Consider the following 25,174-nt stretch of genomic DNA (forward strand, 5'->3'; position numbering starts at 1 on the left):
TTTACAGGACACCGAACAATGATGTTGACAGGACATCGAACAATGATGTTTACAGGACACCGAACAATGATGTTGACAGGACATCAAACAATGATGTTGACAGGACATCAAACAATGATGTTGACAAGACATCAAACAAGGATGTTGACAGGACATCAAACAATGATGTTGACAGGACATCAAAACAAGGATGTTGACGGGACATCAAACAATGATGTTGACAGGACATCAAACAAGGATGTTGACGGGACATCAAACAATGACCGACCAGACATTAAACAATGACTGGGAAATAACTCGACGTTTACTGGACATCGAATGATGATGTTTACTGACACCAAAGAAAGCTCGACCAGACACTTACTGATGACTGGGAAATACTGTTGTTCCAAACTCACAATGCTGAACTCCTCGGAGTATCGTCTTCATTGTCCGGCAAAACCAATCCTCAAGCGGTAACCACGGCTCGAATCGCGCTGATCGCGTAACATTCTCCAATCTTCATTCCCATCTCGGCCCGACGGAAAAGCTTCCTCCAGTATCGCACTACTGGGGTACATCCCTGATCCAATCATGAGGCTAAACTCTTCGGAGTAACACCTTCACTGTCTGATAAAACCACCTCTCAAACGGTAACCACGGCTTGAGACTAGCTTATACGTGCAACAATGATGCATGATCTTTTTCTGCGTAATGCTCCATAATTATGGAAATGCTACGCGATTTATTATTTTTTCTATGCAATATGCTATGCTTACGCTACATGATGAATGCATAAAAACGTCCCCCTCAAGGGATTCTGCTGGGGAGCACGAGACACTCCGTTGAGGAACTCGTCAATACTCCGATCTCCACCCTGCTGGGGATAAGTACTACTGCTGGGATAAGGCAACCCTTGCTGGGAAGAACCTCCTTTGCACCCAATCCGCTCGAGGAAATGCTGGGGATAGGAACCACCAACACTCTGTGGGGATACCACTGTCTTTGATTTGCTGGGGAATATCAATCCTGACTCCGCTTCGGGAACCCTCACAGATACCTGACGACTTCACTGGGAAATGCTCACAGCAATTCCGCTGGGGAAATATCAATCTATCACCGGCTGGGGATAACCATCCTGACCATGCTAGGGCAACGAATGCTACTTCGCTGGGGATAACCCATGCAATCTATAGGTAGAATCATCTCAGCTGGAGATGCAAAATCCGTCCGCTACGGGAACTTGTTCAATCCACAGGTAGGATGAACACTGCTGGAGATATATTTCATTGAAACCCGCTCCACTCGGGGAACTGTTGGAGATATATTTCTTTGAAATCCGCTCCACTCGGGGAACTGCTGGAGATATATTTCTTTGAACCCGCTCCACTCGGGGAACTGCTGGAGATATATTTCATTGAAACCCGCTCCACTCGGGGAACTGTTGGAGATATATTTCTTTGAAACCCGCTCCACTCGGGGAACTGCTGGAGATATATTTCTTTGAACCCGCTCCACTCGGGGAGTAACAACCTTCAGACCTGGCTGCTGAGGAAATACCGTTTTACACCTGCCGGGAATAACCATCCTGACTCGGCTGGAGAAGTCACAAACCTTGGATCTGCTGGGGAGCTAGTCCTATAACTCTGCTTGGGGACTTAGCTGGAAAATGAGAAAAGTCGGTACAGAACAACCGTCGACTCGTCGAACCATGATATCCACCTCCCAAACTCGTACCGACTTTCCACTTTTGAGAACTCCCGGACTCGTCTGGACCTTTTCTGCTCCATCATCTTGTATTCCAAATCGCTCCGCGCCCGACGAGAACGTACTCCTGGGATGTACACAGAATTTTCAATCTTCCGACTTTGAAGAGTCTTCTCGATTAATTTCAAGGAACGTCGTCGGACGTCTCAACGTCTCCTCATCACTTCTCTATCCATTCACTCGTCCCTGATCAGACTCTGCGGGGAATTACATACTCTCCAATTTTCTGATTTTGAAGAGTCTTCTTGATTATTATCAAGGATCGTCGTACGTCTCAACGTTTTCGTCATTCTTTCATTCCTTCGTCCCTGAGCGAACTCTCTGGGGATCTGTTACAAAGCTTCCACATCACAACCTGCAAGTGAGTGAAGAATATCTAACAGTTCCTGCAAAACAGACCATCAGATAAAACCATGCCCCAGGCGTGTCAAGATTTCAACACCTGGGTCACTCAACCTTCCAAATAAGATTTCAAGCTTTCAATCTTATAAACATGCATTGGAAGGGACCTGTATGTCTTAAAATGCAAGATTCTTTATCAAAAATATCTGGATGTTTTTGCAATCAAAGCGGTTATGAAAAACAAAAACAAAATTATTTGACTGAATTTGCATTTTGTTGATATGGGAAAGTGTGGCTCAAATGAGCAATACAAAAGGAAGCAATTCCTGAAAAGAGGTAATTGCGCACAAAAGGAAAAATCTATCCTAATGGCAACGTGAAACCCGTGATCTCATCGAGTTCCAACTCGGTTACACCCCACATGTCCTCAGACTCTCCATGCTTTCTGCCTTCTGAACAAGACGTTTCTGACTGATCCCTACCGGGTATTCTCCATGATGCTTTAACCAGAGCGCAAACGATCATGCCAGACGCAATTGTTCGTTTCAATCCCTCTTTTGCCTGGACCGCCCTTTCGGGTTTTCAGTCCACCGGGATACCCTTTTTTGCTCAAGTCGCCTTTGTGGGGTTTTCGACTTGCCGGGTGTACAGTTTTTCATTTTTATCCCTAATTTTTGCCCGAACCTTTTTCTGTTTTTGGTTCGCCGGGATGCCCATTTTTGCCTGGACTATTTTGTTCTTTTCGTCCAGCGGGTCAATTTATACGAAGTATTTTTTAACTGCGTCCGCATTCACAGGGGATGGAAAATCCTCGCCATCCATGGTCGTTAACAACAAGGCTCCACCAGAGAAAACCTTCTTGACCACGAATGGACCTTCATAATTCGGCGTCCACTTGCCCCTTCGATCGTTTTGAGGAGGAAGGATCCTTTTCAGCACCATATCACCTACGTGATATACCCAAGGTCGTACCTTTCCGTCAAAAGCACGCTTCATCCGCTGCTGGTATAATTGCCCATGACAGATGGCCGCCAGCCTCTCCTCTTCAATCAAGCTCTCTGAGTGAGAAAGGCGTGTGCCCCAGTAGACATACGTACCGAAGTACAGTACCCAGGATACCAGCTTCGTACTCAGCCACCATTGTGGGCATTCCATCGTGCCCCAGGAAGTACTACCTTATTCACCTTATCCTCCCCATCAGACATCAGAACCCGTTCGGATTCAGGGTCAGGCCCCTCCTCCGGGATCGGTCACTCTCAATCTTTCTATTAGAGCACCTCGAGATGTCCTCATCAGGGAACTCAAACTTCATCGGTTGATAATCCTCAATGGGTTGCGGAGCGATGTAATCAGACAATACACTCCTTGATCTCCTTCTGAGAGTATCCCAAATCAGTCAACATTCTTTCGCCTTTTCACAACCTGTCCGGTCGATGCTGGATTCTCAAACCCATACTTGATCGAATCCATCTCGGAAATCCACAAAATGGCATGAATCAGCATATACTGTCTCAGTCGGCGAGCAGCCTATGCCAAAGTACATCAAGTTTTCTCGAACAGTGAATGTATTGTTTCACAGTCGGTAAACTTTTTTGCTAAGGTAAATTGCATGCTCTTTTCGACAAGACGCGTCATGCTGACCCCATACACCTCGTAGACCCCTCGAAGGCCGTCAAGCACAGATTAACAATTGTTCCTTCCACAAGAGACATCGGAATCAGAGGTTCCTGCACTTATTCTTTTTTATTCTTCAATGCCCCTTGGCAATCATTATTTCACCTGACCGTTTGATTTTTTTTCTTGAATGGGTTCCCACGTGGCTGATAGATGAGATGTGAACCATGACAGGTAGTTCACTCTATCTAATAAACCACTAACCTCTCTTTTCTTTCTCGGTTCAGGCATTTCTCTTATTGTTCTTTTTTTTTTTTTTTTTTTTTTTTTTTTGCAGGATGAACCTCGATTCCTCCTTTTTACAATAAACCCCCAGCAGCTTACCGGACCGCACTCTGATAGTGCACTCGCTTGAATTCAACCTCAGTTTGAATTGTCCCAACTGGTCAAACGACTTGGCCAGATCTGCCAGATGCCCCTCTTCCATTTGGGACTTTGCTATCATGTCATAGCACAGCATTCAACTTCATGATGAATAATCTCATGAAACAAAGTCAACATGGCTTTCTGACAAGTAGCACTGGTGTTTCGCTTCTTTAGAGGACAATCTCCTTTCCATGGTAGCTTGTGCGCAATGACACCGGTATACGACCCTGGCATATCCTGACACGACCAGGTGAAGGCATCCACATGCTCTTTCAACAAGGCTACCATTCTGCTCTCGATTCGCCTCTGAAACGGCCCCAATTTTTTCCTTCCTGACCTCGGCGGTGCTTGGAATAACAACCTCAACTCGCTCCTCAAGCGGCTGAATCACCCTCTCCTCTTGTTTAACATCCTGGCTAATTCCAGCAGATCACAATCTTCTTCGCCTTCTTCTTCAGCCTGATTGCTCGGATTGTCGAAGTCATATGGGGGGTAACCAAATTGTTATCAACGAGATCCGGAGAATATTTTTCGACTTTGGAACGAGACAAATCAAAAAAGAAAAATGAAAACAAACATTGCCATTTTTATTTGTTTTTAAACTGCAAAAATAAAGGAAAAACAGGGAACACCGCTTTTTGACTGAAAAACATCCATTTATTTATGATGCAGAAATGTTGCAAAATATGAACATGAGGTGGCCCTTACAATGAACCATTACGTGTCGGGCAACACGTATGGCTTTCATGCAAATAAGAACTTGAAAACAAGAAATATTACTCTTTCGGACGAGTGGCGGTGCTGATCCTTTTAAGCCTTCCAGCTTCCTGGTACGCACGATTTTATCCATTGATCAATCTCCCAGTCACTGTCAGTTTCTTTACCCACTGTATAGGCGTGATCTGAATCTAGCATTCCAGCATTGACAAAGGTGAACGACGGACGACGTCCTCTGTTCTGCTCAGACGAGTCTTGACCTGGATGATAACCAATCCCAAACATATCCGCCTTTACCACAATGCCTATGATTTGTCCCCAGCCTGGGATCCCTCCATTTCTCACCACTTCCAATGCCTGCTTGTAAGAAGAAATGGACGGCTTTTTCTCTTTCTCAACACCATTGGCATTTTCCACCTTGACGGTTTCAACTGCCAGACTGGGTGCTTTACACCTTACATCGTCCATTTCTACTTTCATCTTTCTCTGGACAGATTCCCCAATTACTACACACCCCTTTGTAACGATGGATGCACAACAATCATCAACACGAGGGAAAGCTCCATTTTTTGTCGGGCGTTTTGGGACCACAGACATGGGCATTCTTAACTGATCATTCTCAGTCACCTCTATCCCTTTCTTGTCCTTCGACACCATTTTCACTTTTACCAGACCATGTTTTGACGCGGGGTTAGCACTATCATCTGCCATCGGTGCAAAGCTGATTGCCTTAGAATCCACCAAGTCCTGGACCACATGCTTAAAAGCTTTGCAATCCTCAACATGATGTCCGGGTGCCCCAGCATGGAACTCGCACCTGACATTCTCATCGTAATTGGCAGGCCTCTGATCAGGGTTCAACAGAGTCAACATCCTCGGCTGCACCAATCCAAGATCCTTCAACCTCTTAAACAGAGAGGCATAAGTCACGGGCGGCTTATTGAAATGACGGTCTGTCGTCCTCCTTCTCAATTGGCCCACAGATCTTTGTGTCCTCTGTTGAGGTGACTGTTGCCATTGTGCAGATGAATCACCAACAGGAATGGTTACGGTGGCAGCATAAGGGTGGTAACGCTCCTTACCGCATTCTCTTTTAGTCTTCGCACCACCTGATTCAACCTTCTTCTTGGGCTGACCACCGTCAAGGGATTTCTTCACTACAGAGCCAGAGGGATTTGTTACTTCGGATGACGGAGCCTTTCCCTGAATTTTCTCCTTGATCATCCAGCCCTCAATCCTTTCTAATCTCTCGGTCATGGCTTTCTGCCCCAAGGCAAGCCCTTGCACAACACTGAACAAATCCCTCACCATCTCTTTCAGTTCGAGGATATCGGCGTTGGGAGGATCCATCAGTTTGGATTTGTTGCCCCTAGCAGGATATCTGAGCAAACGAGCTATGCGCACCGGTCGACACCTACAAAATAGCAAATGGGTTAGTATGCATGACTGCAACGTCTGTCCATATGAGGAAGATTCTGTCCTTTGATTCTGGTTTCATCGAGACAGCTAATATTTTGACATCCACATTCTGAAATTCAAGATGTCTCTCAACCAGATTCTCAATCAATAATACTCCCCATATGGCTAGACGTGAGTTTGATGCAGATGAATGTAAAATGAGAATGATGCAGATGTATGCAATGCACTGGGCCATCCTCCAAGTCATCTGATCATCTGTTGCTCTGAATCACAGCCCTGATCTCTGAACTGATCACAACCATCTGAGGAAATTGTAACCACAAATCTGACCCACGGGTTCCGAAATAAACGGAAGAAAGATACACCATCATCATCATCATCACCAATCTCTGAGCAGATACCCATCATCATCTGAATCGGCCCGGGGAATCCTGAAATAAACGGATCCCCACTGATAAATAACTCGGCCCGGGGAATCCTGAAATAAACGGATCCCCACTGATAAATCAAGGACAGCACTCCGGCGTCTCAGAAATAAACGGCCATAAATCCGACTTATAAATAGGACTCTGATCCACTGAACAACAAGTCACCATCTGAGTCACCATCTGAACATGCATCTGACAGAATCAACCCTCCCCTCACAGGTAAATTCTAAACAGGCCATCCTAAGGCGGACAATAGTCTCGACAATCGGGCAGAGATACTCAATGGGTTTGCCCTTTCGGGTGTGCCATTGCAGCTCTCCTGAGATCGTCTAAACCAAAGATCCGGGAAATGATCGGTCACCAGAGTCAACAGCTCAGATGAAGTAACTAAGCCAAAGTGGATACTCCACAGAGGAAAGCACTATCAAATGAACCTCGTCCGGCTTGTGGTACATCACGCCGCCAGGCACATGTTAACCTAACACGAAAGAGGCGACATGAGACCACACTAGTCCTAGGTGTATACTCGGGCCTGGGTTTTAGCCCCACTCAGAACACCCACCCCAAACAGAGGAACCACCTGCACAGAGGACGGCAACAACATGATAGTATGATGCATGCAGACATTAATGCAAATATATACACTGGTTAGAATAATAAATGCAATAAATCACACAACAAGCAACCTAAACTAATCCTAGAACGCTAGGAAGGACTCGCTTAGGGACGATGGACCAGCATAGGTCTACATCTCGAGTCCCCAGCAGAGTCGCCAGCTGGTCGCATCCTGCGAAAAATCAACCGGCGAGCCTAAAAATAAAACACACACAGAGCCGCCACTGCGCGTTATTTATCCCAAGATAGGGAAAGGAAACGCTCAGAGAAACCTGGAAAGAACATGGTCTCGCGACCAAAGAGAAAGGGTAAGGGAGTCGGTTACGCAAGGGGAAGGTATTAGCACCCCTCACGTCCGTCGTACTCGACGGGATCCACGTCCTAAAATAAAGAAAAGGTTGCTAAACATCACACACACACACGGGGAACGCAGGTGGGGTTAGGAGAAACGAGCTCGATAAGGTATCGCACCTTATGCCTACATATCTTGTCTGGAACAAGAATCAGAGCCACTGTAGTTCGGCTTACGCACGCCAAACAACACAAAACAACACACACAAACAAGGGTGGCAAACATGGAGCACGACAACCACTTGATGGAATTACGTCGGCATCCGAACCAAAACACGCACCAAAGGGCAAACGTGGAGCCCGACAGCCAATCACTGGGCTTACGTCGGCATCCGAGCCAAAACACAATCAGACAACAAGTAAACACACGCAAAAAGAAAAAGGTTGCCCGGAGTGGTCTCGCACGACCACCTGCCTACATACCTCGTCTGGAACGAGGATCAGGGCGATGTAGTTCCCCTGAAAGGGAAAAAGGACTAGCCTAACCAGATAACAGAGGGAGACACGACACTAGGGAGACTACGACTCGAGCCTAGATGTTGTCATGCAAAGTCACCCTAAGTTCGGTTTTCTATCCTACTTGCATAAGCAAACTATTCCTATCCAGGAAACAAGCCAGCACACAAGCATACAGCATAATTCAAGCATACATCAAATAAGAACAAGCATCTCAAACAGATATCCACACAGCACGCACTATAACCAAACAAGCGGCTCACACAATAGGTTTGACTGCCGAAGCGAGTCGTCTGTACGGGCTGGGTTTGCTCTTAACCTTACCATTACGAGGCTAAGGTGAAGCAGATGAGAGGTGAAGTGAGGATGAGACCTCACAGCTCCTATCCCTGACCAGGGAGAGCTTATGACAAATGAGCATGGGTCCAGAATGGGGGAACCCTTCTATACTCAGAGACTCTGACACAGTGTGCACTGCACAGGATCTTGGGCTTGGATCTCAATGCTACAACCATGTAATGGGAGCAAGGAGAAGACTCACAGAATAGTGGGGGATAGATTGCTTATCCCTAACTTCCACCAATTGCCTCTTTAGAGGACTTTCACCTGCTTAGGCACAAAATTAAACAATCACAATCATTGCCTCTTAAGGAGGACTTCAGACATTTATTTGCCCGGCCCGGTAACAGCCGGGTCTCCAGACTACATGAAGTCAAGAGGACCTACCTCAATGCAAGTTGCTTAAGCAAAGCAAAGCAAAAGTTCGCAAGGAACTGAGCAACTAAAAGTACCTGGAAACAGTCAAACACAGTTAGTACTCAGACAGACAAAACTAAACAGCAAAAGTTTTAATCAGTTAATCTATACAGCTCAATGCACAACAAGGCAAGCTCAAAGCTTAAGCCCAAACTTCACAACCTACAAAACAATGTTATGTTAGTGTACAAACATCAAACAACATCAATTGCATTTAACTTGATTCATTCTCCATGTGCATTATGCTTTTGATCCTGAAAAATCAAGCAAATATTAGCAACAAGACCACTAGGCTAAGCCTAGGGTCCAAAGGCAAGAAAAATTCCTAAACAGCAAGGCATTCACCAACCAAACTCAAATTAATGTCAAACAAGAGCAAACATCCTTGGACTCATGTTTATACCATTCATTATGCTCATGTTATGCACAAAATAAGGCAAACTAGTTCAAATGAAGCACCAAGCATACAAACAGAACTATTGCATTCAAATCCATACCAAAACACATCCAAAAATTCTCAAATAATTTACCCCTAAACAGAACCTAATCAAGGTCTACCATGTCAAATTTGAGCTCAATTGGGCAAATGGAACCATGTCAATGAAAATCAACAAAAACAGACACAATTTCATGCTCCAAATCACAACATCAATACATACATCCACTTCAAAAATTCATAACTCGATGGAAACAATAAAGAAATGGATGAGACCAAAACAGGGAGGTCCTAACATGTGTCTACTACAAGCATATCAAATTTCATGATCATACAGTACCATATGAGCATTTCACATTGATTCTACCAACCTATGTCACATGGATTTGCAATTTTGACCAACAGAGATGAAAAATCATGATCAAATTGAAAATGCAATGTAAAATTCCACAAAAATTCTCATAGCTTCCTAACATGCAAATCAACATTCATGTAAAATTTCATGTCATTCCATCAAGCATAAGTCAATCAAATAAATTCAACAAGTTGACATCAAGAGGTGTGACACAAATTGTCACACCTAAGTTCTAAAATTCATAACTCCATGGCCAGGTATCAAAAATTCAAGAAATTTACATGGAAATAAACCTCAGCCAGTCAACATTCATCACAAAAATTAGCAAGAATTTATTTTACATTATGAGAATTTCATGATCAAATTAATCAAAGGTACCAAAATTAAACATGTATGAAGAAACCCTAGGTCAAATGAAAAATATTCCATGCACAACTTTGACCAATAGGTCAAAAATCATCTAGACTCAACCACAAAGTCAACAAAATGATTTTCACATTTTTCTGATTTTTCTACATTTTTCTATGAATTTTTTAAGGTGCTATGTGTTTTTTAGAATTTTTTAGAATTAATTGAATTAATTAAATTAAAATCAGTAATGGCAATTTGGTAATTAAAGAGGCGGGGGCGGTAAACACGTTTTTTGAACTTTCAAACGGAAAATTGGATCTACAGCACATTCAGCATCATCTTTAACCACGAAATTTCCAGAAACATCACAAATGCTCAAGAACATGAAATTTCCAAATCGTCACCAAAATCAACAAGGAGGTAACCGTTCGAACCGTAGGATCACGTAGAACACGAATATGCATTCAAATCATCCTAACAATTCCTAAATCATGTGAATCGTGCAAGTTAGGGTTTGACATCTAAGCTTCAAGTCCAGATTTCTTACGCTACAGTGGATCATTCACGAATCTAAACATATCATTGTAATCTACACAGCATGAACTTCCAAAAGCATATGAACATTGATCATTTCATGACATTCGAAAATTCAACATACCTGGCAATGGCAGTGTAATTCGCGTGGCCTTGGCGCTTGCTTCCTTCAAACAGATGTACTAGAGGTATAGGGAAGGTGATTAGAGATGCTAACTTCAATTGCCTTTGCTCCTAGTGTCCTCAATTCGGATTTGCCATTGATGATGAGTTCTGGAACAGTCGCGATTGGCCAAGCTTTTGAGGTTCTTGATCACAAACAGATGGAGGAGAAGATGATGTGAGTTGAATGCAAAAGGAAGTTCGAGATTTGGTTCAGATTTGATGAAGTTTGATGAGATTGAAGCTTTTGTGTTCTTGATGAAATTGAGAGAATTGCAAGGGTTTTTTGATCTGAATTTGGTAATTGTGAAATTCTGTTAGGTTTAGCATGTGATTAGGTTTATGTATGATAGCTTAATCCAACTCTAATCAAGTTAATTAGCAAAAATGGATTTGTTAATGAAAGTGTAATTTCCAAATGAGGGCAAAAGTGTAATTTCCTCATGACAGCACATGCCACCTGTTTTGACAGCTCATGCAACCTCTAAATATCATATGTGAACCATTGCCACTTGTTTCAACTTCATTGGATGCTTATTTCTCAATTTCACATGTGTATGGTAATTGTCCAATTTTATCCATTGCATTTTTCAAGACAAATCTCAAACCATGAGCCTTAGCCATAAAATGATGATCCCAACAAGTTTAAAATGCCAATTATGAGGTGTAGCAAAAGTCCCATTCAAAAATTCCAATTATTTTGAGAGTTGGACCATTTTGCCCCTAGTCCAATTTAACTGTCCAGTTGAAAATTGACTTTTTACATTGGCCATTTTTTGGAAAAATCCAATTATGCACCCTTAAAGTACATGTCAAATGGAGTTTGTGCATATAAAGAACTTGCAATTTGGACCAAGCATGTGGTAGTTATCGCCTCCTGATTACGGGTCATTTTGGAAATTCACTGAGCCATATCTTGCAAACCACACATGGGATTTTCAAGTTCTTGGACTTTTTGGAAAGGTGAGAACAAGATCTACAACTTTAATGTTGAACAATTTTTCATTTGAAGCTTCCTTGGACATCTCATCTTGAAGTCAAAAACTTTCCATTTTTGGAAACTTCAATTACAAGTCACTTTCTATTTTTGGCAGTTTTTGTCCTGACTTGATTTTCTTCATTCTTAAGCTTTGAGATGTCATTTAACACTTGTTCCAACATGAATGAAGTGTATCCAACTCATTCCCACCTCCACATCCATCAGATCATGTACAGTTGACCACAGTTGACTTTTCCATCTGATAGATGAATCTGGCAATGCACAGATCAAATTAAGCCCCAATCTCCAACTGAAATGGCTCAAGGGTGAAACCCTAGCCTCAATAAGCACAATATAATCACATAATGAACCCCATAACCATCACAGACCTCATCTCCTGATCCAGCCCTGACTGGCCCAATACCTGATTAGGGTTGACCAGTGGTCAAAACCCTAATCTCAAGGAATCCTCTTCAATCTTCTGATGACAACCAATCATGATGATGATGATGTATCATTGCAATCAATATGAAGACCAACACCCTGGAGGATCATGAAACCCTAATTCACAGCCCAATCCTCAGATGGCCAATGATCAGTCAGTAAACCCTAGGCTTGCACTTTTGACTTCCTCATCTCCTGATCAAGACTTGGAAAGATAGCTTGCACAATGTAACCACATGATATGCAATATGAAATTCCTAATGACCTAAAAATGTAATGCAATATGATAATGCTAGTCCCAAGAGAGGAGGGCAAATTTTGAGGTGTTACAGATACCACTCTAGAGGCGGAAGGGATTGATAATGTATCATTCTAGAGAAGGGATGGTGGACATTCTTTTATAAAGGGTGTGTTGTATATTTTTGGAATTAAGTGTAACTTTTTAAGTATTGGCCAATTACTTGAGAAGTATTATAAGATTTACATGGAGAACAATGTGTTACGCGTTATGGATGTAAACTAAGTTTTGGTCCTAAAGGATCCTATGGCTCCCAATGAACTTTCAAGGTTGGGTTGAAGGTTATGGAGCATAGATGGCTTGCTTCATCCGTTAATCAAGATTAGTAGACATGGAACTATAGGCTTTGGCATCTCAATTTTCGAGATCTCAATGCTTTGCAAAGGAACGCAATGGTGACGGGGCTGCCAAATTTGTGAAGAATGTGTGCAAGCAAAGCAACATCAGTGAAAATTCAGCAAGGATGCAGGTTGTGGAACTAAGCATCACCTTGAGGTGGTGTATTCGTATGTGTGTGGACCGATGCAAGTTGATTGAATTGGTGGCAATATATATTTTGTTACATTCATCGATGATCATCGTAGAAAGCTATAGACATACCTAATCAAAAGAAAGGATGAGGTATTCGAAGTGTTTAAGAAGTTCAAGTTTGTGGTTGAAAGTAAAAGTGGCCACAAGCTCAAAGTTCTCAAAATTGATTGTAAATGTGAATATATCTCAAAAGACTTTGGGAGGTTTTGTGACCGAAAGGGAATAGTACATAAGGTGGTATCGTCTTATACACTGCAGCAAAATGGTGTTTCTGAAAGGAAGAATAGATCGATTATGAACATGGTGAGAAGCATGTTGAAAGGGAGGAACTTGCCGAAATAATTATGGGGAGAAATGGTGTCCACGGCTCCATATTTGTTGAATAAGTGTCCAATAAAGAAGCTTGAGAAGATAACACTGAAGGAAGCATGATCTGGATTTAAACCAAATCTAAATCATTTGAGAGTTTTCAGTTTGGTAGCATATCGACATGTGTTGGGACAACTTAGAAAAAAGTTGGATGATAAGGGAGAGTTTATGATACTTGTAGGGTATCCCTCTACTAGTGGTTATAAGTTGTATGATGCAGTAAACAGGAGAACCGTTATCAGCTGAGACGTCGTTTTCGACGAAATCAAGCAGTTGCATCAACCTGTACCCAGCTATCAGAAAATTGTACTTGGTTACAGCAATGAGAAAATAGTTCATGCAATGCTTAATAATGCAGAAGGAGACCCCGTCGAAGCCCAAATTGAAGAGAATGTGAGAAGATCAACAAGGCAAAGAGGTTCGCCTCCAAAGCTCCAAGATTTTGAGTGGTTCCAAGATAACGAGATCAATGATGATGGAGATTTTATCCATTTTGCAAATATGGTCGAATCTGAATCGGCTAAAACAAATGAGGCTTTGAGTGATCTAATATGCTAATGAATTTAGTGGTTGGTGTCTGTATTGTGAGTAGATTCGTGGAGAAACCGAAGGTGTTTGACTTGACAGTAGTCAAGAGGATTCTAAGATACGTTAAATAAGCTATTGGTTGCATAATTATATCCCGTGCAATGGACACATGAAGAAAATGTAATTTGCTCGGCTTTACCGATTCTAATTGGTGTAGGGATAAAGATTATAGAAAGTCTACAAATGGATACATCTTTATGTTCGGCGAAACACCAATCTCATGGTAGTCGAAGAAGGAACAAATAGTGGCACTCTCTTCTTGTGAGGTCGAGTACATTTTTGCGTCATTATGTACATGTGAAGTCGTATGGTCAATGAATTTGTTGAAGTAGTTGGGAAACTAATAGGGTAATGTTGTGAAGCTCATGGTTGATAATGTTTCTCTTGTAAACCTTGCTAAGAACTCAATTGCACATGGGAGGAGCAAGCATATTGAGATGAGGTATCACTTCTTGAGAGAACTTGTTAGTGAATGAAGGTTGAGATTGGGATATTATATAAATGAAGACCAAGTAGTCAATTTGATGACAAAAGAAGTGTCGAGTGAAGTCTTCAAGAGTTTGAAGAAGCATATGGGCATGGGAGACTTGGAGCACTTGAATTAGATGGTGTTTTGTGAAAATAATATAATTCAAGTGTTGTAAACGGTTACTGTATTTTGGTAACTAGGTTACCAATATATTGATTTGTCTTATTTAGAACAACAATAACCGGATACTGCTTTTGGTAATTAGTTACCACTGTGTTGAGAATTATCTTTAGAATACCTATAACCAGGTACCAGAAAGTTGTACCTGTGTTACAAGCAGACAATTTCAATTTTCTATTTTTCTGTTAGTTGCTTGTATCCCAAACAATTGTACTTGTGTATAGATACCTTTGAGAAATCATTGAAATGAGAAGGATGGATGTCGGTATATTTCCCACCCTCGATTAATCTCTATAATTTCTCTCTCTCCCTCTCCACAATTAATTATTCAATTTTCACCAACCTTGTGGTTTCAATTTCTAACCATTCTTTCGAGATTTTGAATGTTCCAAGTCTTATGTTACAAATTGCACTAGCCACTACTTGAATTAATTTTTAAACATTGCACAATACAAATTGATTCCATTTTTATTGTAAGACAAAATTTTAGTTTAGAATTTTGGAGTTATAAAGAATATTTTATGTGATTTGTAATTTCATATTCTAATTCTGAAAAGTTCGCTAATATTATGGAAATACAGAGTCATATACTCCACAAAGTAATTATATAGTAATACATAGTAACTTACTGCATAAAGTGGTCTCTTTCTCTTGGAAAAATGACGTCCTCATTTTAAAAAAGAAAATCAATGATGTTTGGAAGATGAAGTATCCATCTTAACGTGGATGATGAGGTGTCAAGCTAATGATGTGAAACAAGCATTACTTTGGAGTCAAACAAAGGGAATTATTCTTCCCTTATTTTTCTTTTATGTTATATTTTGAATTAGTTCTAGTCTAAGTGTCATGTGAACCAAGTCATTTGTTTATTAGTGTATGATCCGGAGGCATTAGAAGTTTTTTTTAAATGTGAAGTGGCTCATATTTCAATAGGTTTTTGTGTTGAAGATTTCTCATTATTAATTAGGTGTTATTTATAATTCTTTTAATGTATTTTGTAAGGATTATCAGTAAGTAAACTCTTCAGTGCTAGGGATGAGCAATTGTTATCGATGAACCTTGTAACCTGAATTGATTTTTGTGATAATTAAGTATTATTTCCTTTTGACTTAATCTCATATGTTCTTAACCTTTTTACTCTCTGATCAATTGTAAATTGAAATATGATTGCCTATTAGAAATAAATTTCAATGGGTAACTTTGTATAAGACAATTCTTGCTAGTTATCATTTAGGACTAGGGATAACACCATGAAGTCGTGTTATTCATATTATTCAAACGCTTAGTTTTATTCTAAATTCACTTATTAGCATAGGGAATCACTTTATGACTAAAGGGTTATTTGCTAATAAATTAGGGATAAATAATATTGGGAACTAGTAACCATACGAGATAGGAATTGTTATAACAAGGTCAATTTATGGTACAAAGGGGATTCAAGGGCATACTCATCCCTGACATATTTCATCATATTATTTTCTACGCTATTAAATTTAATCTTTGCTTTATAGTTTTTAAACAAACCAATCCAAAAAACCCTTACATGTTTGTTCAATTGAAACTTGACACAAACCCTATAATCATACGCAGTTTTTGAGTTCGACGTTTGGGACCTTCCCACATTATTAATTGCACAATTTAGTATAATTTCTAAACCGTAATCACTTATATAAACGAGAGTTATGCTCACTTCTAAAGCACAAATTTTTAGAACTATCTATTCTCCTATCTCACTCATTCTCATTCTAAGAAATAGGTTTATTCACTACACATTGTCTTAGGGGTGAGAAAATGAAAAGCTTACATTAAGAGTTGTGTAATTTTGTTAGTATGCATAATTTGTTTCATCTAGAGCTTAGTTCTCATTTGCATTTGCAATTGACTTTGAGGTTGCAAGTTAAACTTCTAAAAATCTTGGTGTAAGGAAGATTGTTGGGTTGAACCTGTGTTAAAGCTCAAGTTGTTGATAGTAGAAAACTCAAGATAAACTCTTGAGGAATGGAGTAGATCGCGTGGTTTAAGGTCGAACCAATATAAATCTTTGGTCTGATATCTCTAACTCTATCTTTTTACTTTCTGTATTTTATTTTTCTGCTGTCGAAATCTATACTTCTACCCTTTTTCTTAAAATTAATTAAATTAACATCAATCTTTTGAAAAATGTTTTTAAAATAAAATATCACAAGAAGGGGGGAAGTTGTGCATCCCCTGGGGAGGGTCGACGATCATATGTTGCCTCCAAGAAGGTATTGTCTTGCCATAAATCCTTACCTCTCACCCAGACATGGAAAATCATGAGAAAAGAGGTTTCTTGGTCAGAGAGAGTCAGATTCATTAACTGGTCCACGACTCCCTAGGAAATATGGATTCAACAGTTCACCGTTGACTAAGTGGGCGATATTCCTTCTCGAGTAACCATAGGCTCGAGGCCTCTATAAATACTTCTCCCCTAAGGGGAGAAAGGAGAGATCATAACTTACACATAACACCCAAGGCATAACGCTTATACACAGAGTATCTCACTTCACGTGAGCAGGTCATCTAAAACCACATTAACATCACCATATAGAGCTTCGCGCCGTCGTCGACAAGTTCTAACCATCCTACAATTGTTATACACCTTCTAAGACCTCTGAGTATACACTTCCCTTATAGGTATACCATGCACACCTGTACTTTTTGACCAATACAATGTCGCCCACTTAGCCTTAAGACTTATCTAAGGGCTTGATTGAAGTCTCGCCCGAGAGGTCTAATGTCTCGCCTAAGGGACTTGTAGTCTCATCAGTCAGGCTTCATATACTTTTGCTTGAAGGACTTTTAGTCTCATCAGTCAGGCTTCATATATTTTTGCATGAGAGACTTGTAGTCTCATCAGTCAGGCTCAATGTAATCTCTCCAAAGAACCCAAGGCCCAATCGGTATGGTTCATCACACATATCGTCAGGATAACTTAGTGTCTCGGGATACTCCCTCACTCTATGGTCTAAAAGAACTTTGTCCTTTATCAAAGCACATGTGCTTAAGGGGTTTTGTATGTTATATTTCTAAAATATTTGGCGAGGGTGTGAGCTGTGAGGCCTCCCTTGAGGGGTGACGATCAAACGTTGCCTCCAAGGAGGTATCCCCTCGCCTCAAGTCCTTTCCTCTCGCCCAGACATGGGAAAACATGGGAAAAGGTGTTCCTTGGGCGAAGAGAAGTCATGGTTAGTAACTATTACATACCTACCTAACAAATAGGGATTCAATGGTCCATCATTGACCGAGTGGGTCGTAGTCCTTTCCAATTAACACAGGGCTCAAGGTATTTATAAATATTTCTCCCCTAATAGGAGAAAAGAAAGACCATAACTTCTGAATAACACCCAAAGCACAACGCTTATACACAAAGCATCTCATCTCGCGTGAGCAAATCCTCCAAAATCACTGTAACATCGCCATGCATGACTTCTCGCCGTCGTGGGCAAGCTCTAACCATCCTACAATTTGTATACATCTACTAAGGTCTTTAAGTATCATATGCCCTTGCAGGAATACTATACACACCTGTACTTTTTAATCAGTACAATGGCAACATGCTTCTAGTACTGAAAGAAATGTCAAATAAAGTTAGAATGTCCGCAGAATCAAATAAAATCTAGAATATACAAAAAAAAAACTCAAAAAAAGACAAAAAAAAAACTTACATTATATTATATGAGATGACAATGATATTAATTAATCTCGATAAATATGAAAAGGAGAAAGAAATCTACCATACAACTAACCTAATTTAAAAATGAAATGATATATTTACACTTACTACACCTACACCATATGCAAATACACTTTTAATTTTTAATAATTAAATTCTCTCTCTTGTTTTCAAATCAAGATAAACTTATTTAAATAAATATGTATATATCTGCTTTATATTTTAATGGATATATATTAATATCTACATGCTACTACTACATAAATTTATTTGAAATATTATAGTAATAAATATTTTTTTTTAAATATAAAAACTATTATTATTATTATTATTATTATTTGTTTTTTTTAAATTAAGGACTAGATATTAAAATATGTGATTAATCAATTTTATATCTTTATTAATTAATATTTTATATTTTATTAACCAATTTTATTTTATTATAAAAAATTACTTTTAATATTTGAACGTTTATTAACCGGCTTCATCACTCCATTAACCAATTTTTTTGCATTTCATTAACCAACTTTATTTTATAACTAAAAATTATTTTTAATATTTGTGTGTTTATTAACCAACTTCATCACTTTATTAACCAACTTTTTATATTTTATTAATCAACTTTGTTTCACCACTTAAAAGTCATTGTTCATAAATACTATTCACATGATACTGTTCATGATATTGTTCATAACACTGTTTATAAATATATTTTTTATTTAAAAAAACATTGTTCATCATACAAATATAATGAACAGTATATACAGTGTAAATATTTGGTGTATAATTGGACTTTTTTACCACAGTGCCCCTTTTTTGAAATAATAATTCCAATATACCCCGTTTTGAAGAAAAAAAATTCCAGAATGCCCCACTTTAGTCCTTTGACTCGCCCATTCAAAGGATGAGTTGGTGAAGGACGAACCATGGCTGCATTGACTCGCTCATTGATTGGACGAGTAGTAACATGAATTTTCCCCATGCATGAACTCGACCAATGGATGGCCGAGTGAATGAAGTGTTATTTATTTTTATTTTTTTAAAATTAATTTAATAAAGCTAATGAATTAATATTGTTTTTAAATAATATGGTTATTACCAATGACTTTCATTGACCGAGTAATTGCTTTGTGTTTGTACTGTCTCGGCCAATGATTGGCCGAGTATTCATGTATTAATTTTCTATAAATAGCAGGACCTGTAGAAATGTAATTCAGATCACGAAATCCATTATTTTGGTAAGAATGTTTGTTTGGGGTCTTATATTTTATGGACAAGGTGAAAAAATCAGTGTTTGCCTCTATCTGTAATGGAATTTCAGAACACTGATTGCAGCCATCCACACTAGCTTTCGATAGTTGGGCGGGCGTCATATGAAGGTGAGAAAAGTAGAGTATCATTGTCCATACATAATGTTGACTGATGCAAGTCCCGATGGTACGTACATGTATTACCTGGATCCTATAGAAAATGATGAAGATGTTCAGTATGTGTTTTCGGCACATAGTGGTGAAGTTAATAGAGGAGTTGAAGGTCCACTTGTGTTGGTTGTTATTGTTGATTAGTTTTTTAATAATCTCTAAGAATTTTAGTTGATGTGATTATACTTTGTAACCAGAAGCCTTTGATTATCATATGTATTTCATAATGTTTGTTTCCAAAAGACATTATTAATACACAATGGTTGATATATAGTGTGTGCATAATAGTTAATAATAAAAAAAACATAATCATCTAGAGGGTCCTGCAACATTTGGACATTTCCTACGCATGTGTCCTATTTCACGGCAAATCCCACACCTTCTCATTTCCTTTTCAATGTTGTCCATCTCGGTTCTAATCTGGGTGCTGTTTGGGCGCCCTTTCTTCCTCCTTCTCATAGAGTCGTCGTGGCAAAGAGTAAATCCTTCATATTATGGCCAACTCTCCTCATGGGGAAGTCCTAGGAAACTCTCCTTATATACCTTGAAGACGTTAAGAATTTTGAACACGTCTGGTATGTGAATGGAGTAGTCTTGGCGTATACTCGAACATGTTGCGATTACATGGGAGCAAGGTAAGTGAAATGCCTAAAATTTCCCACAATCGCAGTGTTGTTTCCTAAGATCAATGCTGAATGTACCAGTTAGATGACCATCATTCTGATTAATCTTCTCTTGGACCATGAAATAGAATCTCTCGCAATCAAATTGCATGACGTTATGTGTGTTAGCTTTACTGACTTCCTCAATCATCCCCTTGTTGCAGTTATCAGTGAAAACTTGCCCAGAGGCTAACATTTTTGTCCATTGATGGCCTCTTTTACCAAATAGTGATCCTAATAGATAGTACGTAGATTTGACCAATGCGGTGATTGGAAGGTTTCGGGTTTCTTTGAGTACGGAGTTCATTGCTTCTGCCAGATTAGTTGTCATGTGACCCCAGCGTTGCTCTCCGTCAAATGCCATTGCCCACTTCTCCCGAGGGATGTGGTATATCCATGATAAAGATTTATTGTTTGTTCTTCGTATTTCCCCCCGATAGTAGTTAAATTTCGCCTCTGTCAACGCATAACCCATGTTAACAACTATTTTGCACAGTTCCTTGTCTTTAATCTCACGCGTGAAGTTTTGCCCAATGTGTCTAATGCAATAGACGTGCGAAGACGGAGGATACTGCCATCCATTTTCTGGATTGTTATATGCACTCTTTATAGATTCATGCCTGTATGATATTGGACACAAATTTGCTTGGGGAGTAACGTGTATTCTCAAATTCCTAAGAAAGAAACTCCAAGCATCCTTTGTCTCACTTTCAACCAATACGAACGCTATTGGAAAAATGTTCCCGTTCCCATCCTGTGCCACAACCATCAACAGAGTCCCTCTGTACTTGCCATACAACCATGTTCCATCAACCTACACAATAGGTTTACAATACGCGAAACCACGTATACATGGTCGAAACGCCCAAAAAAGACGATGAAAGATCCTTTGGTCACCCAAGTGTGATCCATCATTTGAAATCAAGGTAAGGATTGCAATTCTATAATAGTACCTGGTAGATATGTTTTCATTACCAGTATCCATTGCGGCAGATCGTTGTAAGATGTCTCCCAATTTCCATACAGCGACTCAATTGTCTTACACTTTGCAATCCATGCCTTTCTGTAGGATATGATATACCTATATTTTTCAGCAATATGAGCGATGATCACCTTCACCTTAAGAGAAGCGTCGTGATTTACAAGCTCCATTATGCTCTTACTAATCATTTCTAAACTGGGTTTTGTATGGTCTTGTGACATAGAAGTGGTTGTGCATGTATGAGGCCCACCAGACTTACCAACTCTCCACTTTGAGTTGCCCTTACGCAAAGAAACCTTGCATTTGAAATTGCACGTAGAATTTATACATTTGATGACATAACATACATTGTCATATTTAGTCACAGAATAATCTAGACTACGTTTTATATGCCATTGTTGCAACGCAACAACACACACTTCCTTATTTTCAAACTCGATGCCCTCCTCGATTTCGTCAGCATTGTGAATTGGTACGAAACTTCCAAAAATGGAGATTGGTTCAGCATCATCCAAACTTATATTTTGCATGTGAACATGTGGGTTGTACAAACTAATTGGTTGAGCTCTTGGTGCTACAGTCGATGTGTCGATGATATCTTCATTTCCATCGTCATCGCTAACACCAAATAGATCTTCAAATCGTACATCTTCTTGATCATCCTCACTATTGTCGCTTACCTCTTCATTTGGTATGAAAGGTTCATTATTTTGAGTCGGTTCTTCGTCAATGGTTTGACTCATTCCGTACTGTTGTGACTGTATGGATTGCGTTGGATATGTTTCAAGATTTTCAAGCAGACGAACATATATCTCAATGGTGGGTAACTGAGAAAATGGTATATGACATTGAAACATTGACTTGACATCTTCGTCATTCTCAATAGGTGCCATCACGTAAAAGACGGTATCATCGTCTCCATTAATTAATGGATGGCGATAAATAATGTCTTCAACACAACTTTGTAACTTTTTTTCAATTCGATCTTTTAGATGATGGAAGTCAGAATTGATGTGGATTTTGAATAAGTGCACATTTGTATTGCTAAATGAGAATCCCTCATTAACATCTGTGAAAATTGACCCGTTAGAATGGATAGACACAACTAAATTTCTTTGAGTCATTTGGATATAGATATGAATGTAGGAGATTTGGTTTGTTGACAATGAATACCATTAAAGACCTAATTTATAGTCAAAAAACGATTTCCAAGGATACCAAACCCTAAACCCTAACTCGGTCATTTATTGGGCGGATAAAAAAACATTCAGAAGTAGCTTGTCCTTTCATTTGTCGAGAGATAAAGCGTGAAGACCGAGCTCGCCCATTCGTTGGACGACCCAAAATGCTTGAAGGCTAAGCTTGTCCTTTCGTTGGACGAGTTAACACGATGTCAGGCTTAGCTCGGCCATCCAATGGGTGGGTCTGAACGCGTGCATCTTTGGCAGTTCCATGTCTAATCAGCCAGGGAATCTTTGATGTAGGGAATCCTTGCAAGGAACACACTACAGGTTTTTTTGCATGCATGCGCTCATAAGTTCCATCAACCTACACTATTTTCACCAATTGATTTAATATTTTTCCACCCCTATAAATTAACCTTTCATCCACAACTAATTTTCATCAACTACTTTCAGTTTCTCACATCAAATATTCATTATCTTCTATTTCACATTTATTTCACAACTACAAAATGTCTTTGTTATGGATGGGCGAATCACACTGTGGGACAGCAGTGAACATTGTCGAATATGTAAGTCTATGTATTCTTTACTTTTTTTTAAATTCGGCTTCTCATCACAAAAAAAAAATATTCATTATCATTTTTATATGAATTTCAGGAAGACACTAGGTTTCGGGTCCATTCTCACAGTTACATTCAACCAAGTGCGATTATAATACCGTATTTGGAACTAGCGGGTTTTGCAAATGTAGCCAAGATAGCAAGTTTAAAAGTAGACTCTAAACTAGTTATTGCATTGTTAGAGAGATGGAGACCCGAGACACATACGTTTCATTTACCAACTGGTGAATGTACTATCACACTAGAGGATGTGAGTATGTTACTCGGTCTCCGAATTAATGGTAAAGTTGTTAATGGCCCAACAAATGTAACTAATGATGTTTACATGGAGAATTTGGGCGTCGAATCGACCGCTTCGGATAAAAATGGGGCTTCTATCAAAATTGTTTGGTTAGAAGCTCTATTAACACAGCTAAAAAATAACTCTACCCCGGCGGAGGCGGAAAACATTCTTCATGCAAAAGTTTATACTTTACTATTAATTTCTACTTTTTTAATGCCAGATAAAAGTCACAATTTATTGTATTCTTCTTGGTTACCTTTAATAGGAGATCTAGAAAAATGTAACACATACAGTTGGGGTTCTGCTTGTCTGGCAATATTATATAGACATATGTGCAAGGTAGCCCATGAAGGAGTGAAGAGCATAGGAGACTGTGTTGTATTACTAAGTGTTTGGGCATTCACACGCATACCCTTGTTTTCCCCAGTTAGTAACGAGGTTCCATCACATCCGTATGCATTAAGGTACTGATTTTCATTGAATGCAATTTATATTTCTCAACATTAATTATACATCGCGTTAATATTTTTTTTTCAATGCAAGATGGTGCAAACGAGGTATGCATTATGGAAATAATCCTCGTCATCATCTACGTAGGTACCGTGTTGCAATTGAACACATGGAAGAAAATGATGTGAGTATGGTTAATTATAATATTCAACTTATCTAAATTTCTTTTATACATTCTAATAATTATATTTCTTTTAACAATTTATATGGAGGTCGTACATACAATATCCAGTGCCTGATTATAGTGACAGTCGAGTCTGGAGTGCAATGACATATTGTTTCTTTACCGTTGAGATGCATCAGACGGATCGGGTCAAACTCCAATTTGAATTCGAACAACACATCCCGTCTCAGCCAAGATGTCTAAGTGAACACCATAATATGACTATGGTCCAAGCTTGGGATAAACATTGGCAAGATTTAAACAAAGAAGAGCTCAAATAATGGAAAAGGAGAAGGCATTTGGTGTTACAAGGTAACTCGGTAATTGGTGAGTCTAAGCCGGGTAGAGAATACATGAATTGGTTCATAATTTTTGATTGATCCCCGTCAACGTGTCTCTTCTTCAACCTAACAAACAACATCACCCTTACATCAAGACATTCTCCCTACATACACATTCCAATTTGGGACCCAACCATCATCATTAGCTCAACAAACTTACCGACACACCCAGACCACCCAACAACACACAATTTATTCCACCTCAACCCAATACCATAATCCTCACACTCCATTCCCACAAACAAACTACTTTTACAACCAACAATATCAACAATAAACCAACATACACTCACCCATACAATACACTTCAATTCCTCAGTCCAACTTTGATAACTCAAACCCTCATTCTCAACCTCAAACATTTAACACCACATTCGCACAATCCACTCCTACATACAACACTGATGATGTCTACTATCCTCTTATCCAACACACCCAACCCAGCACCTTCACACAACCAACACACCAAACCCAGCACCTTCACACAACCAACACATTCAATACCCGACTTTGACCTCACCGATGAGCATCTACTGAATATGCCTACTTTTTCCATTCAAGAACTCGACAGTATGGATATGCCTCCAAACAAATCACAGTAACATCAAAGTCAACAACAAAATCAACATGAAGATATGTCTTCCGACTCATCTCTGTCTCCCCCAAGACAAAGACAAGAAGACTTGGACAAAGGAAAACGCAAAAAAATTGGCACAAGATGTGGAACAGACGGTCACTATAAATAAAA

The 25,174-nt window shown here is 39.5% G+C and overlaps 1 protein-coding gene across 1 annotated transcript; it reads right to left on the minus strand.

Annotated features, from left to right (window-relative positions):
• Positions 1-20,329: 20,329 nt before the first annotated feature.
• LOC127079592 (uncharacterized) lies at positions 20,330-22,449 on the minus strand. Its single transcript, XM_051019974.1, has 2 exons — positions 21,319-22,449; positions 20,330-21,157 (listed from the first exon to the last, which is right to left on the minus strand). The coding sequence occupies exons 1-2, from the start codon at positions 22,447-22,449 to the stop codon at positions 20,330-20,332; spliced, it is 1,959 nt and encodes a 652-aa protein (XP_050875931.1).
• Between the last annotated feature and the right edge of the window lie 2,725 nt (positions 22,450-25,174).

Source organism: Lathyrus oleraceus, chromosome 5 (genome assembly GCF_024323335.1).
Source record: "Lathyrus oleraceus cultivar Zhongwan6 chromosome 5, CAAS_Psat_ZW6_1.0, whole genome shotgun sequence".
Taxonomy (NCBI): Eukaryota; Viridiplantae; Streptophyta; class Magnoliopsida; order Fabales; family Fabaceae; genus Lathyrus; species Lathyrus oleraceus.